This window comes from Impatiens glandulifera, chromosome 1 (assembly GCF_907164915.1).
Source record: "Impatiens glandulifera chromosome 1, dImpGla2.1, whole genome shotgun sequence".
NCBI classification, from domain to species: Eukaryota; Viridiplantae; Streptophyta; class Magnoliopsida; order Ericales; family Balsaminaceae; genus Impatiens; species Impatiens glandulifera.
The window spans coordinates 139,127,754-139,144,624 of record NC_061862.1 but is presented as its reverse complement, the minus strand read 5'-3'; the positions used below and the strand labels follow the sequence as shown (position 1 = coordinate 139,144,624).

General features: G+C 31.3%; 1 protein-coding gene across 2 annotated transcripts; it reads left to right on the top strand.

Annotated features, from left to right (window-relative positions):
- Nucleotides 1–632: 632 nt before the first annotated feature.
- On the top strand, nt 633–5,392 carry LOC124919910 (protein INVOLVED IN DE NOVO 2). 2 transcript variants are annotated; one of them, XM_047460276.1, is made up of 8 exons: nt 633–751; nt 1,388–2,450; nt 2,561–2,742; nt 3,270–3,359; nt 3,494–3,778; nt 3,895–4,107; nt 4,193–4,445; nt 5,271–5,392. In XM_047460276.1, the coding sequence occupies exons 2-7, from the start codon at nt 1,403–1,405 to the stop codon at nt 4,436–4,438; spliced, it is 2,064 nt and encodes a 687-aa protein (XP_047316232.1). In that variant the 5' UTR covers nt 633–751; nt 1,388–1,402; the 3' UTR covers nt 4,439–4,445; nt 5,271–5,392. The 2 variants fall into 2 exon arrangements, with proteins under 2 accessions (XP_047316232.1, XP_047316231.1); XM_047460275.1 differs by lacking the exon at nt 5,271–5,392 and having other exon boundaries at nt 4,193–4,600.
- Nucleotides 5,393–16,871: the final 11,479 nt, after the last annotated feature.

The window sequence follows — 16,871 nt, the reverse complement described above, 5'->3', positions numbered from 1 at the left end:
AATTTTTTTATACAAAAAAAAATATTATAATAATTTAGCTAATTAAAAACTTAAATAAACTACTACCTATTAAATAATATTTATTTAAAAAATTCTATAAAAATCCAAAAATTACTATTTTGTCCTTCCTATAACAAAAACAGGAATCCTTATATTCTAATTGATCAAACCCATAGTGTAAAAATATTTACACAAGAATAAGAATAGAAATAAAAAAATAAAAGTTTAAGATTGCTTTTATAAAATTAAGTGAAGGGTAAAATAGGAAAACAACAATATTGGAAGATCCATACAATTGAATTAAGGGTAAAATAGGAAAGACAATATTCAAAATCCAAAAATAGATTTTCACAGAAGTTCAGACAGTTAGTTTGCGTTTGATTTCAAATCATATTTTATTAAAATTTCTTTATTTGAAAATTCCTATAATATCATTTAAAATTCAAACTCCAAACAATCCATAAGGTTTTAACAAAAACGCAAAAAGTCACCATCGTTTCAACAACATTTTCACATTTTTCAATGAAATATTTTTTTCTTAAACCCTTTAAATGATTTATTTAGAAAAAAGAAAACAAATTCCAAACAAAGCTTTAAGTGTACTAGTATCAATAAATTCATTGTAGTTTTCACTTGTATAATATCTTTCTTCCTTCTTTACCGAATCCCTCAAAACCCTTCTCTTTGCACCACCACTTTTTCCGATTGAAGACATTGTGAAGATAAGGGCTTAAAATTAAGCTGATCTGAAGTAGGAAACGGTTTCCTTTTCTATCCTTCTATATTTTGTATATATATATATGGATGAAATCTATGTTTGATTAGGTCAAGGTTTTTTCAGAAACAAGTTTTTGTCTTCAAAATTTTCATTTTACAGTATTGGGTTTGGATTCTTCTTTTGTTTGGTTTCATTTGCCTGAAAATTTGGTGGGTTTTCTTTTTTTTTTAAGATTTTGTGAATGCAGTTTGCATGTGTTGTCTTTGTTCATCCTCTTTCTGCCGCTTACGATCTTCGATGAGTAGTTGTAAGAAGCAACAATATTTTGATTTTTGTTCATTATATGCAGAGTTTGGAAGTATGATCTTCAGTCTCCATTGAAGATTTTTTAAAATTTCGAATTTCAGCATTTCTGTATGGATTTAGTTCAGAAATAGGGAAATGATGAGATATGTGTTGGGTTGTGTATATTTCTTGAAAACTCATACTTGTTTAGTGATAGTAATACCAGTTTGCATTTTGGCTCTTCATGGATTAAAATGTTTGGTATAAGGCAGAGATTCACCAGAATGCTCATTATTTTCTCATTTTCATTGTTGAGTTTATTTACCATTGTCTTAAGAATTACTATATATTGAGTCCTAATTCCTGTTTATTTTATTTGGGAAGTTTACAAAGACATCAATGGACTCTGACATAAGTGAATCTGAAATGGAGGAATATCAAGTTAAAACTTACGAAGAACTGAATAATGGGATTAAGCGTGTTAGAACATCAAATGATGCATTCACTTGTCCATATTGTCCGAAGAAAAGGAAAGGAGATTACCAGTACAAGGAACTCTTACAGCACGCCAGTGGGATTGGCAATGGAAATTCAGCGAAAAGAACAGTGAGGGATAAGGCTAATCACCAGGGTTTGACAAAATATTTGGAGGCTAACATGGGGGCAGATGCAGGAGGCTCTTCAGAGCCTGTAGCTAAAACCAAAGATGATACTCTTGCAGCGATTGGAAATGGAAATTCAGGGGAAATAACAGCAAGGGATAATGAAAATCACCAGGGATTGACAAAAGATTTGGAGGCTAACATGTGGGTAGATGCAGGAGGCTCTTCAGAGCCTGTAGCTAAAACCGAAGATGATACTCTTGCCGACTGTGACCGTGAAGAGATGTTTGTTTGGCCATGGATTGGTATTGTGGTTAACATTCCCACTGAAAGGAAGGATGGTCGTTATGTTGGGCAAAGTGGGTCAAAGCTAAGGGACCAGTTCATTAAGAGAGGATTTAATCCTACAAGAGTCCATCCACTCTGGAATTTCCGTGGTCACTCAGGAACTGCTGTCGTGGAGTTTAACAAAGATTGGTCTGGTTTCAGCAATGCAATGTCATTTGAAAAGGCTTATGAGGCAGATCACCACGGGAAAAGGGACTGGAAGTTATTTATGAACAACGGACCATCTGATCTCTATGGTTGGGTTGCTCGAGCTGATGACTACAATTCTAACGGAATTATCGGGGAGCACCTTAAAAAAATTGGAGATCTTAGAACTATTTCAGATTTAATGGATGAGGAACACCGCAAAACTAATAAACTTGTATCGAATTTGACGAACATTATTGAGGTCAAGAATAGGCACTTGGAAGAAATAAAAGGCAAATTCAGCGAGACTGCAGAAACAATGGAAAAATTAATGACAGAGAAGGACAAATTGCATCATTCCTACAATGAAGGTTGTAGGTTATAGTGCCTGTTTTATCCCTTCAGTTGCTATGGAAAATTGATCCTCTTTTTGTGCTCGTACTTATATTTTTTAGTGCTTGACCTTGTATTTGCTTGCCAGAGATTAAAAAAATACAGATGAGTGCAAGAGATCATTTCCTGAGGATTTTCAATGACCATGAGAAACTCAAATCACAAGTAGAATCTCATAAACATGAGCTGGATGAACGGGGAAAACAACTGGAGATGCGTGAGGCCAAAAATGAAACTGAAAGGAAGAAACTTTCTGAAGATATTGAAAAGGTACGACATCGTCTACTTAATTATGCCAATATATATATAACATATACTTGTGATAATACTTGTTGAAACAGAAATTTGTATATTACTATTGTTCTGTTGAATATTGTTACGTGTTTGTTCCATGGAGGCTCCCTACTTTTAACGATTGAGCGATTCATTCTTCTCATGCTGACTCACAATAGAGGTTGCTCATCCTGAATGTGTAAGGGTGGATGAAGATGATCTTCTTTTCCACATGTTAATCCGCAATATAATGTCAATAAATTTTAAATGTTTGATATTTAAAATAAGATTTGTAAGCATGAGTTTAAGAAGTGCTTCATGTTCATTTTTACTTCAGCCATGCCCTTTTTAGTTATTTCTTTGTCCAATATTGCAACATTAGCAATTCTGTTATTTATTTACGGGTTTCTAAAACTATTTGTTCTTTTCGAGAGTTTCTTTATGGTAAATTTCAATCTCGAGCAACAGAGTCTTGTAAATCTTTTCTAATGACTTTGTTTTGTTTGACATGCTTGTTCTTTCAGAATGCTTTGAGAAATAGTTCTCTTCAATTGGCATCCATTGAGCAAATAAAAGCTGATGAAAATGTACTGAAACTTGCTGAAGAACAGAAGGTGATTGAATTGTTACCAGCAGTTGCAGACTAATGCTTTTTATATTTCTGTGTCAGGTTTACTTTATTTTATTTTTTTTTGAGAAAAATATCAGCTTTACTCTATGTTCTCTTTGCTGCAACATTTTATTTCAGAGGAAAAAAGAGGATCTTCACAAAAGAATAATTCTATTGGAGAAACAACTGGATGCAAAACAAGCCCTAGAGCTTGAAATTGAACAAATGAAAGGATCATTGAATGTCATGAAGCATATGGGGGATGATGACTTGGAAGTCCTACAAAAGGTTGACGGAATGCATTCAATGTTGAGAGAAAAAGAATCGGAGCTTGAAAGTTTAGAGTCCCTTAATCAACATTTAATAGTGAAGGAGCGGAAAAGCAACGATGAGCTGCAGGATGCACGCAAAGAACTCATAAATGTAAGTCGGTTATGTTGCACCAGTTATGTAAGCAATTCAACCATAGCATAATTGCAAAAGTGATGATCCTGTGTAGCAATCTTGTGGGAGAGAGAATGATAGTTGTAATTTTGCAGGGGTTGAGAGATGTGTCGAAAGGGGGTAAGATTGGAGTAAAAAGAATGGGAGAACTGGATAACAAGCCTTTCCACGAGGCAATGCTTAAGAGATACAAAGACGAAGAAGCAGCAGATGATAGAGCTACAGAACTGTGTTCACTATGGGAGGAGTATTTGCGAGATCCCGAATGGCATCCTTTTAAAGTGGTGATTGTGAACGACAAACCACAGGTGTTGTATATTTTTTTGGATGAGTTGAAACCATTTTAAAATAATAAGATGCATTAATGTGTGTTGGGTTTGTAAATAACAACAGGAAATGATAAACGAGGAAGATGAGAAGCTGAAAGGAGTAAGGGAGGAGCTTGGGGAAGATGTTTACTTGGCGGTTAAAGCAGCTTTGGCCGAAATCAATGATTATAACCCGAGTGGAAGATACATAGTCTCAGAGCTGTGGAATTATGATGAAGGAAGGAAAGCAACACTGAAAGAGGGTAGTAGATTTTTGCTTGACAAATACAAAGCAGCACAGCTCAAGAGAGGAATAGGAGGAAGGTTCTAATTCTAAGGTAAGTAATATTATTATTATGAATTGTATCTCTTTTTGCTAGTTGTTTAAGATGAAGTTGAAGTGTGTTGTTTTATGTATGAAAGTTGTGGGATTCTTGTGACAATAATAATTTCCTTCCATGTTGGACTTTGTTTAATTACTTTTTATTTTTATTGAATCATGTTTGATGAAGTGTTAGGGTTATTTGGAGTTATTCATGGTTAATATACTAAAATGTTATAAAAATAATTAAATATGGTATTTAAGTGTTTAAGTTGATTATTTGAATGAAATTCATAAAGCTATTATTACCTTTATTAGCTGGGAATTTTCTATGAAGGACTTGGGCAAGCTATTTTTTGGGTATCATAGTTGCCCATCATTTCGATGACTTTTCGATGGTTTATTTTTTCACAAAAGGAGTATGCAGCAGAAATTGTTGATCAGACTGGCATGTCTTCTTGTAAACTGTCACTAACTCTTGTTATACCAAACCAAAGCTTAGTGCTACATCTAGCACTCCATTTGGAGATACGTCTCTCTATAGGCCTTGCAGGGACACTTCATTATCTTACTTTTACGAGACCTGATATCACTTATGATGTGTAACAAGTGTGTTTATTTATGCATGACCCAAAATATGTGCACATGCATGCATTGAAGCGCATAGTGCGCTACATTTAGGGTATTCTCGACCATGGCCTCACCTTTATCTATCATCTATGTCCACTCTATTTTCGTATACCGATGTTGATTGGGGTGGATGCCAAGACACTAGACGGTCAACTTCGGATTATTGTGTATTTTTGGGGATAATTTAATCTTTTGGTATGATAAACGTCAGGTAACCTTATCCCGATCTAGTGTAGAGGCTGAGTACAAAGGGTTTCAGAATCTTGTTTGTAGTGCAGTGTAACTTGCTGGAAACTCAGTTAAGCATCAACATGAACATATTGAGATGAATATTCATTTTGTTCGCGAAAGGTGGCTCATTGACAAGTTCAAGTGTTACATATCCCCATCACGTTTTAAAATTATCGACATCTTTACCAAAGGTCTTTCGTTTGTATTATTTGAAGATTTTCGGGACAATTTATTTGTATTATTTGAAGATTTTCGGGACAATTTAATGTTCGTGTACCTCCGTTTCGACTGCGGATGTGCTAAAATATATCCACCGTTTCGATTGCGGATGTGCTAAAAATATATTATATAATTGTTATAATATAATATATTACGTAGACATATTTGTTAATATTATATTTTTGGTATTTTCTAATTAGATAATATTATATATATAAATATATATATTTAGGATATTGAATTAGGTAAGAAATAAATATCTTTCCCAAATAAATAAGTGTTAATCCTAATCCTAATGTTGAAAAAGTGAAACAATCCAGGACTGCTCGATATATTAAGAAATAGTATTATTTATAAAGAAAATAAAAATTATCAAGACCTTAATTATCATGTTTTTAATTTTCTTCTAATTCTGAATGAGAATGAAATAATTTTGAATGAGAATCAAATCTGAAATATATGGTTATATATATATATATATAATGATGCTTAATTTTTAAAGTGTCCGGATTGCCGGGTCGAGAGTTGTGGTTAATTTAGATATTTATGTGAGAGTAAATGGATACTTGGGTCGGATTGTGGGTTGACCCGCCCATAAACTTAAAACGGTCAAAATTAAATTTAAAAATATTATTTGTAGGTTTTGAACTTGCAACCTAACAAAACAAATACAACTCTTTAACCAACTAAGCTAACAACACTTTATATTTAAGATTCAACACCACATTTGATGAACGTGAGACATTTTAATAATAAAAGTTTAAATTTTTAACTAACTAATATATATATATATATATATATATATATATATATATAATGATGCTTAATTTTTAAAGTGTCCGGATTGCCGGGTCGAGAGCTGTGGTTAATTTGGATATTTATGTGAGAGTAAATGGATACTTGAGTCGGATTGTGGGTTGATCTGCCCATAAACTTAAAACGGTTAAAAATAAATTTAAAAACGTTATTTGTAGGTTTCGAACTTGCAACCTAACAAAAAACAAGTACAACCCTTTAACCAAATGTGATTGAGATGTGATTTGTCGAGGGATAATAGGGTTATATTTTTTATTTTAATAATTTTAAACATTGAATAATATTATTATAATTTTTTTAATTTATTTTATTTTTATCTTTATCCGTGTGCATCGTACGAAAATTTTGCTAGTTTAAGTAAAACTATATTATTTTCTTGGAGACTTTTATATTAACCTTAGATGGAAGCTAGATATCCTAAAACAATAAAATAAAATAAAAAATACAATATTAAAGTTTGAACCAAATTATAATCAAATTAGACTTGCTAATTTTTATTAATATTTTTACTTGTAGCCAAATTATAAAATTATGGTGAATAATGTGTTTTCTTATAGAGTATTTTTATTTATTTTTATAAAGGATATATCATTCTATGAGTGTAATAAAAATTTGAAAATAATCTTTTATTAGATTTTCATTCCACTCATCATTCTTTACAAAATTTATATATAAAAATTATTTACTATTATCATTACTCTTTCTTACATGGTTGCTATTCTCTACAAAATTTATATATAAAAATTATTTACTATTATCATTACTCTTTCTTACATGGTTGCTTTTCCTTTCAGATTCTCTCTATTAAACACTAGTATTTTTTAAAAAAACAACTTAGGCACCCCACAATTTTGATCAATTAGTAAAATAAATGAAATAGTGATTGTGTGAACATTTTTGTTGACAGTCAACATGTGGAGTGTGTTCATATGGCATGCATTTTAAGTTCTCATATTCTACAACTTATTTTTATTTTCTTTGCACAAAACATGCATTTCTTGTGTGACAATGGCACAAATAGTTCAAGTAGAACTATCACGATAATTTGTACATTGACATTGGCTGTGTGCATCCAATTTGGTAAGTATTATCAATCCTGTGATTCTTTTCGCATATGTAATTAATTTTGTTTACATATGAATGTTGATTATTGAATCATATTGGTAAAAAGAACTATAATTATGACACTCACTTACATTTTAACGTAACAGAACTATAGGAAACAGAACGAGACGCATGTAAATAGCGATTGATTGATGATGGGCTAAGAATCAAGTAGCTATGAACTTCATCAACACTACCTTAGGTAAGTTTTGCTCATTGTTCTACTTTTATAATGAATTTCATTTATAGTTTTCAAATAATATTCTTATGGTTGAGATGCAAAGAGATTTATTATAGGAGGTTTAGTGATTTAATAAGATTCAAGAAATTCATTCTAATTTTAAAGATAAAAAAACTAAATAGCATGTATAATCTATACTAAGCATGCAATAACAAGAAAAGATTCAATAGGCAATACACTTTTGTAAGATTTTCTTCAAACACATCTTCTTTCTTCACTTTATTGTCCCTCAACCAAATTAACACACAACAATATTAATATTCGATCTTAAATCTCATATATCAGCTTTATCATCATGTTGATGACTATACTCCTAAGTCTTTAACACTATTTATAACCTCAACACCTTTTTAAGTGTTGAGGCTAGGAATGTGGTGTAAGTATATGCTTAACAAAATTGAGAAATAGTTAATATGATGAGGTCGAAGTTGACATATAATGAGAAGATCATGATAAATATTAGGTTAAATTTGGTAGAAAAACAATTAAGTGGAGAAAGCAGATATGTTTGATCGAAAACCTAAATAGGTGGGAAAATATATATAACACTGACATTCCAAGAACTGGTTGAAATCTAAGTTGATAATAGTTTAATTCTACATTGCTTGATTTGAGGGATAATGAGATCTGAAATCTTTGTATAGTGAAAATAATGTTGCAAGTATGATTAATAGTTATTGTTGTGTATAAAATATGGAGATAAGAAAGTAACAAATGCAGACATCTTGAAGAATATCTCAAATGATCGAACACAGATGACATATTGTTTTGAAGGAGATCAGTATAGGAGAAGTGATTTCATCTATAGACAATCAAACTCTTCTTCGAAATCTCCATCTTGAATTAAATATTCTTAACTAATTAAAGATGATGGAAATTTCGAGAAAGAGATTGATGATCATTGAAAAAATTATGTATAGAACGTGCTAAGTGACTACATGAATTGATTTCTCCTTATGATCTTTAACCAATGAGCTTCTAACCAATATGCAACCGTGTCCGTTCTTAGAAATCTTCAATTTCCTTTTAACAATTTAAAGAATATCTCAAATGAACACGGATTGCAGATTGGTTTGAAGGAAATCGGTAGTTTAGGAGAATCTATCTCAAATTCTTTATGGAGAGAAAACAAAGATTCTATTTATAGGCCTCGAAAATGATTTAACAAAGATTATTAGTGACAACATTTGTCAGTGGGTCGTTAATAGTCTGGATATTGATTATTAAGCACGACGTTATCATAAAACCGTGATTAATAAATAGTTTATTAATCACGGCTTTATGATAACGTTGTCCTTAATAATCAATAATCTGAAATTTGTCAATGGTCGATTATTAAGGACTTACTAATCACGATTTTATGATAACGCTGTCCTTAATCAATATTAAGAAATTTGTCAATGGTCGATTATTAAGGACGGCGATAGCATAATGCCGTGGTTAATAAAAAGTTTATTAATCACGGCTTTATGATAACGTCGTCCTTAATAATCAATATTAAAGAATTTGTCAATGGTCGATTATTAAAAACAGCAATATCATAATGCCGTGGTTAATAAAAAGTTTATTAATCACGGCTTTATGATAACGCCATCCTTAATAATCAATATTAAGGAATTTGTCAATGGTCGATTATTAAGGATGACGTTATCATAAAGCCGTGATTAATAAACTTTTATTAACCACAATATTATGCTATAGGTGTCTTTAATAATAAATATTAAGGAAGTTGTCGGTGGACGATTATTAAGGACGGCATTATCATAAAACCATGATTAATAAACTTTTTATTAATCACGGAATTATGCTATCGCCGTGGTTATTAATATTCTCTAAAAAAAGTAGGGAAAGCACGGTGAAACGTGACTTTTAGCCACGACTTTAATAACAAAACGTGACTAATAATAATGGCGGGAGTGTGGCGGGAAAACCAAAACATTAACCATGACGATTACAATGAAACCCGTGGTTAATAATATTTATTAGTGTCAGTATTACATGTCCGACACTAATAAATATTATTAACCATGACGAATTGATCGCCGGCACTAATAAATATTATTAATCACGGTGAATATTCGTTGTGGTTAATGTTAGTCGTTAAAAACACTTTTTCTACTAATGTTTTTGACTAAGTAGTGTCATGACAATATTTTACAATCATGCATCATAATTTCAAAATAATAAATCAATGCATATATAAGTGTTATGTTAAAAATTGAGAAACACACACTCGAAAGATACCGCATAGTTAACCTACCTTAGTCTCAAATCTCGATCGTTTGTTTTTTCTTTTGACAAACTTTGAATTTTTTTGGTAGTCTCTCAATTCAATTAACTATAAACTATGAAAAATAAATTATTCTTTTTAGAAACACAAGTGGAAGATATTCTTTCTTTAGTTCGGTGCTTGATGACACTGAGGGAGCCTCGACAATGTCACTCATGCCCGTCTTTCTACTATCTATACATAATTTGAATGCTTGACCACTTATAAGAACACATATTTAAATATTTTATTTGTAATCCATATCTAATTAATTACATGCATATAGGATTGAGAATATTTCGGTCCTATGTAAAAACAAACAAGACTCAAATAATTCTTTTTAACTTCGTTTTAAGGCAATTTTGTAGGTCATTTTGAATGTGATTTTGAGCAACTTAGAGGTCGATTCTAAGAACATGATTACATTGAGGAATTTGTAGATCAACAAGTAAATGAATTACTGTTAAAAATCAAATAATTGGAGCAATATTCAAATTAAAATGAATTTTACAAGAACACGCATGCCACCAAATATACATCTGTGACCAGGGGCGGAGCCAGGATGAAAAATTACCTGGGGCTGACTCCAACTTACATCTCAGAATTAACTTTCTATGTTTCGCTTTTTTTTCAATAAAATTTCCACGATTATTAGAAGATGGAAACCCGTCATGCCCTCTCAATGCACACGCTTGCAAAGTAAGACACCGAGTGCTTTCAATAATTGTTGTAAGCCGTAATCTGTTATTTTGTTTTTAATCTGAAGACTGTGCATTTAGTATTTTGTCAATATGACAAGGATATTCATTAGATTATCAAGATATTCAACTGCCTTATTATGTGGTGAAATATTATATCTTATATGCATAACAAAAGAGCATTTATCCTCATCATTAACTCGCTTTCAATATTTGAATCCATCTATTGTAAATGTAGGTTTTGGGGTTGCTTATGTTAAAACAAGAAACATGGAAAACAAAAAGCAGCATCTTTCAAAGGAGAGTATTCTAACCAAGTAAATTTTTTAAACCAATGACTTTGGAACCGTCGATTTTGATTTCCAAATTTGGTCGGTGGGTACTCATCATTAATAGGTTGATATGACCATATCTTGATATAAGCTCGTCTAATTTCATCCATTTGATTAAAAGGATATTCCATATCGGAATACGTAATGTTGGATCAAGTTTAAGAGAACTTACATCAACATCAGTTCTAAGAGATTTGTTAAGTTCTTGAGTAGGGATATCAAATTCTTTATTTTAACTTGTTTATTAATATTAATTTATATTTTCTTATAAATTTTTAAAATAGTTTAAAATTAAGAAATATAAAACACTATTATTATTATTTTAATTTTTATATTTTACCTTTATAAATAATTTGTATTATTAATTATATTGAAATAAATAAAAAATAATGTATAATTATTATATAAATATAATTTTAAAATAAATAATATTATTATATGATTTACAAAATTTTATATACACTATTTAAAAAACTCATATAGTTAAAGGGGAGGCCAATGTTTGATCACTTGACCTCAATTCACATTTCAATAACATAGTCAACTGGGCTAAGACTCACATGTCAAATACATATATAACAGTTTTTCTTTTAAGATTTTAATTTAGGTGGGGCTGGAGCCCACCCTAACCCATGGGTGGCTCCGCCCCTGTCTGTGACCATATATAAATCACATTTTCAGGCAGAATCAATTTAGGACATATAAAACAAAATGGTATATATATATATATATATATATATATATATATATATTTATTTATTATATTCAATGAGTTTGGAAAAATATTAAATGCATGATTAATGATTTACCAAAAGTTGACAAATAATCAAGAAATTCTAGATTTAGAAACTTCACTGTCTTGCCTTAATATGACGAGTTAGAGAACAAAGGAAACCTAATACAAACTGGTAGGTATACAAATCATATAGTTTCGTGTGAAATTTTAAGAGGGTTTGGTGGTGTTATGAATTCATGAATGAATCACTGAGAATGCTGACTAAATGAGCAAAATTATTATTATTATTATTATTTTTATCAAAAACACATTTTCTTGTGATTTTTAATAGTCTATAGAGAGAGTTCAAATTTAGAAAAATAATATAGTAAAAAATTATAAAGAAAAGTGTGATCTAACACATTAAAATTTTAGACTTATTAAAGTTATGATTATATCATAATCATCCATCAAAGTTCACCATAATTTGATTAATATTCAATTGTTAAGAATTGTCAAAAACTCATTATAATTTTATTAAAGTGATGACCATAAATAACTTTATAAAATAAAATTGTGATGAGTATTGACCATTCTTAAAAATGAATACGAATGAATTAGGCAAATTCTATCTAATTTGTCTGAAATTTGGATGTATTAAGAGAAAATGTATATTTAATAAAAATTAATTTTGGACATTTTGCAGACATTTTTGGTGATATAATTATGAAACTTCATAACAATATCATTTGCTCTGAAAATTTCTCTCAATGCAGTCATACGGTGACAAGATTATGAATCATGCATTGGATATTAATCCAAACTAGCTGAATTTTTACACATAATACATATATCTACCATTTTTTTATTTCTCCAATTAATTATATCTCAAAATATAGTTTAATGTGATTATATCAAATTGTGGTTTAAAGATCTATAAACTAAAGGAAATATTTAGTAGCATGTTCTTATAAAATTTATATCAATTTAAATATTAATCCAAATGATTTGATTCTTGAAATGAAATTGATTAACTTGTTTATATACAAATTCATTATTATAATCATATTTCTAGATTGGGATCTAAGTTGCTCTAAATGGAATTTGAAAATACCTATAAAATTGTCTTAAAATGAAGTTAAGAAGAATGATTTGACTCTCTTTATGTCTTGATTGTTTTAACTAACTTTTGTCTTTTTGAGTTTGTAAGTACTTTGTATTTGTTCCTTGAAGTTTGGATTGTCTAGTTTATCTTTCACGGTTTCTATTTTAGTAAATTGAGTGTCGACTCTAAAAATTCAATATTTGTCAAAAGAAAAAAACGCACGATCAAACCAGTCGAGTCTCTTTCAATCGAGTGCGTTTTTCAATTTTTGACGCACAAAGTCCAATTTATGGGTTGTTTGAAAAACACAAGTTAAATAAAAATTTTAAATTATTAAGTGGGATCAAGATTAGTTCATTATGGTTTCTTATGAGGTATTAATCAATTATGAACATCCAAATTCAAACTAAGAATCTCCAAGAACAACAAATTCGAAATAACTTTTTCTTGAATCAAAATGGGGACTTTTTGATTGGCTTGATTTCGATTAATCTTGGAATATGAGAATTTATCAATAATATATAGGGAATGAATTTGAATGATCAATTGTAAAAGAAATGACAATAGAATATTGTTGGGACATAGGGTGTTTTAAGTAGAATTTTAGATCGATATCTAAGCACCTAATCATAATATCTCTATGCATAATTGATATGATCATAAGTTGTATTATTCTTGTTATGTGTGAACTGAGTTAGACCTCGTTATCCTTAGGATTTGTTAAATACTGAGCAGGAGCTAACGGTCGAATCTTCAAGAATGATACGTGGCACTCTTCCATTGGAAAGCCTCCATTGTACACAGCAGGTTCTGAGCACAAGGATCGTGGCCGTACATCACTGGTAGTGCGCCGAATATTTCATCAGGGATGTACCTGCAAAACAAGTAATGTGAGGAAAATTCTCTTACGTGACATTCCTTGATTGGATGCATATAGCTGTTGTACTAATCTTCACTAGAAAGTGGAGCAGAAGTAGGGTACAACTATAGCACGTGGGTAGGTGAAATGCTAGATTCAAGCGTACTGCTTAAACTGAGCATTAGACGTATTTCAGTTAGACGGATTGTGAAAATCAGTCTAATCAAATAAGTCATCTTCTTCTAATAGAAAAACGTCTATTAGACCGCCTGGCCTAATAGAATTAGACTCGCGTCTAATTACAATAACCATTAGACTGCACGTCTAACTCCACTGAGTTAAACTGCACGTCTAATTCCGGTTCTACCTCAGACTTGTCTGAAGGAGTTAGACGCACGTCTAACTTTCACTAATTAGACTACCCGTCTAATTATCCAATAACCATTAGACTGCACGTCTAACTCCACTAAGTTAGACTGTACGTCTAATTCCGGTTCTACCTCAGACTTGTCTGAAGGAGTTAGACGCACGTCTAACTTTCACTTAATTAGACTACACGTCTAATTATCCAATAACCATTAGACTGCACGTCTAACTCCACTGAGTTAGACTGCACGTCTAATTCCGGTTCTACCTCAGACTTGTCTGAAGGAGTTAGACGCACGTCTAACTTTCACTTAATTAGACTACACGTCTAATTATCCAATAACCATTGGACTGCACGTCTAACTCCACTAAGTTAGACTGCACGTTTAATTCCGGTTCTACCTCAGACTTGTCTGAAGGAGTTAGACGCATGTCTAACTTTCACATTCTATTAGACTGCACGTCTAACTCCGCTGAGTTAGACTGCACGTCTAACTCCGCTGAGTTAGACTGCACGTCTAATTCCGCATAAATTAGACTACCCGTCTAATTACAAATATATTAGACTACACGTCTAACTCCGATGAGTTAGACTGTACGTCTAATTCCGAATATCAATTAGACTACCCGTCTAATTAAAAACATATTAGACTTACGTCTAATTCTGTGTATTCATTAGACTAACGTCTAATTCTTTACATTCATTAGACTACACGTCTAACTCCGCTGAGTTAGACTGTACGTCTAATTCTATGCATTCATTAGACTACACGTCTAACTCCGCTGAGTTAGACTGTACGTCTAATTCTATGCATTAGACTTACGTCTAATTCCGTGCATTCATTAGACTAGTCTAACTCCGATGAGTTAGATTGTACGTCTAATTCTATGCATTAGACTTACGTCTAATTCCGTGTATCTATTAGACCATCCGTCTAATTACACGTCTATTAGACTATACGTCTAACTCCGATGAGTTAGACTGTAAGTCTAATTTTATGCAATGAAAGCCAAAATCGGTCTAATGACCCTCATTAGATCCAAGTCTTATGACATATTGTTTCAATACACCTGTATCAAAACTCATAAGTTATTTCATCATCAAAATATCAGTGGTTAATTATTTCAACACTTAGTCAAAATAATTTGACCAAACACTTAGTATTTTCATCCCCTCAAGCGGATGGAAAACCCCTAACACAGCTATGAAAAGACAGTTCCACTTTCGTGTAAAAACATTTAATACATATATATTCTCAACAAAACCTCCTATTTACCCTTTTTCATTTATTTATTTTAATTCGTATTTTAAGAATTCAGTTTTCTAAAGAAACCATCATATTTCTTTATTATATTTATTTGATGTGAGCTTGAATTTATTATGAATAATAAAAAAATATTTTTATTTATATTTAAATTAGGAAAAAAATAAAAAACAAACTGAGCAAGGGACTGGAACGAAGCATACTTCGCTTACATTACCTTCTATTCTTATGGAATCGTTTTTTGTAAAGATCAAACGTGCGAAACTTGCTTCGTTTATAAAATTATAAAATTATAAAATCAACCTTGCGAACTAACTTCATTATATTTTTCATTTTGGTGAACTTCAAATCGCTTCATTTATGTGAAGGATTATTTGGAGCGAAGATTCCCTCTCCTGAACAATGTTGATGTAAATATATTTCATGAAAAACCTTCAGAACATCCATTTATTAAGTAACAAAACTCACATTTATACTGAAACAATCTCTACACATTTTCATTCCTATACAATGTCAACTTAAATAAATTTTGAAATTTAATTTTACAATCTGTATACATTTTCAACTTGATCCACTGAGCCATTTCTGGCAGTCCTCGTACATGGTTCCCCTTATTTTATTTAGATCCGACCCGGTGATACTCCACATGTACATCATCCTCAAGGATATTATGCGTGAGCGCCGTGTGTTTTTATCGCAGAAGTCAGTTCTCCAACCCTTTATTTTTCCTTTATATGTCTCCATGTGTCTCATGCAGTACACCCCGCAATCCGTGACATTCTTGCTATACTGCCATGACAATTCCAAACATTTCATTACCATCTTGGAGAACTTTACACCAAGAACGGGGTCTACTTCGTCCATAAATTTTGTGAGGTATTAATCCTGGTACATAATGAGCAACATGATGTAATGTACAATAACACAATTTTTTTTCCAAATAAACATGATGAAAAGCAAAGTTCAGTGTATTATCAAAAGGAGGACATTCTTATATCTTTTCTCGTAGGGCGATTCTATCACCTCCCTGTTGTCAATTATTTGAATTTCCTTTTCTATGAAGTTATAGCAAACCAAGTAAAAATGGCCCTCATCAATGATTGAGAAAAACATCTGCAAATACAATGAAAACATATAAGATTTCATAGAGGTGTACATCTATTAAATGATAAGACAACAACATATTTACTTACAAGGTCCGCATTGAAGTAGTCTACTTTTTTCATCTTGAAATTCTTACATTAATTATAGAACCTCGAATTGAATGCTTTTTTAGAATCATTCCCATTGATATGAAAAGTCTGTTTACAACATAGTCTGTATTATACTAACACTAATAACGTCATTGATAAACAATAGTGTTAGGACAACTTACGGTGATCACGGTTGTGAAGAACAACTTATTGTGTGTGCTTTTTACTTTTTTTTTTGCTCAAGTCGTTCAACAAATAAGACCAAACATCAACAATCATATTGTCTACCCAGCGACCAACAGACAAGGAAAGCATGTCCGCGCGCGTCAGGTGGATAGTTAGTGTATCAGTAAAAAATAACATTGCACTGCAGAAGACAATAAAACATGTTTGAGAATG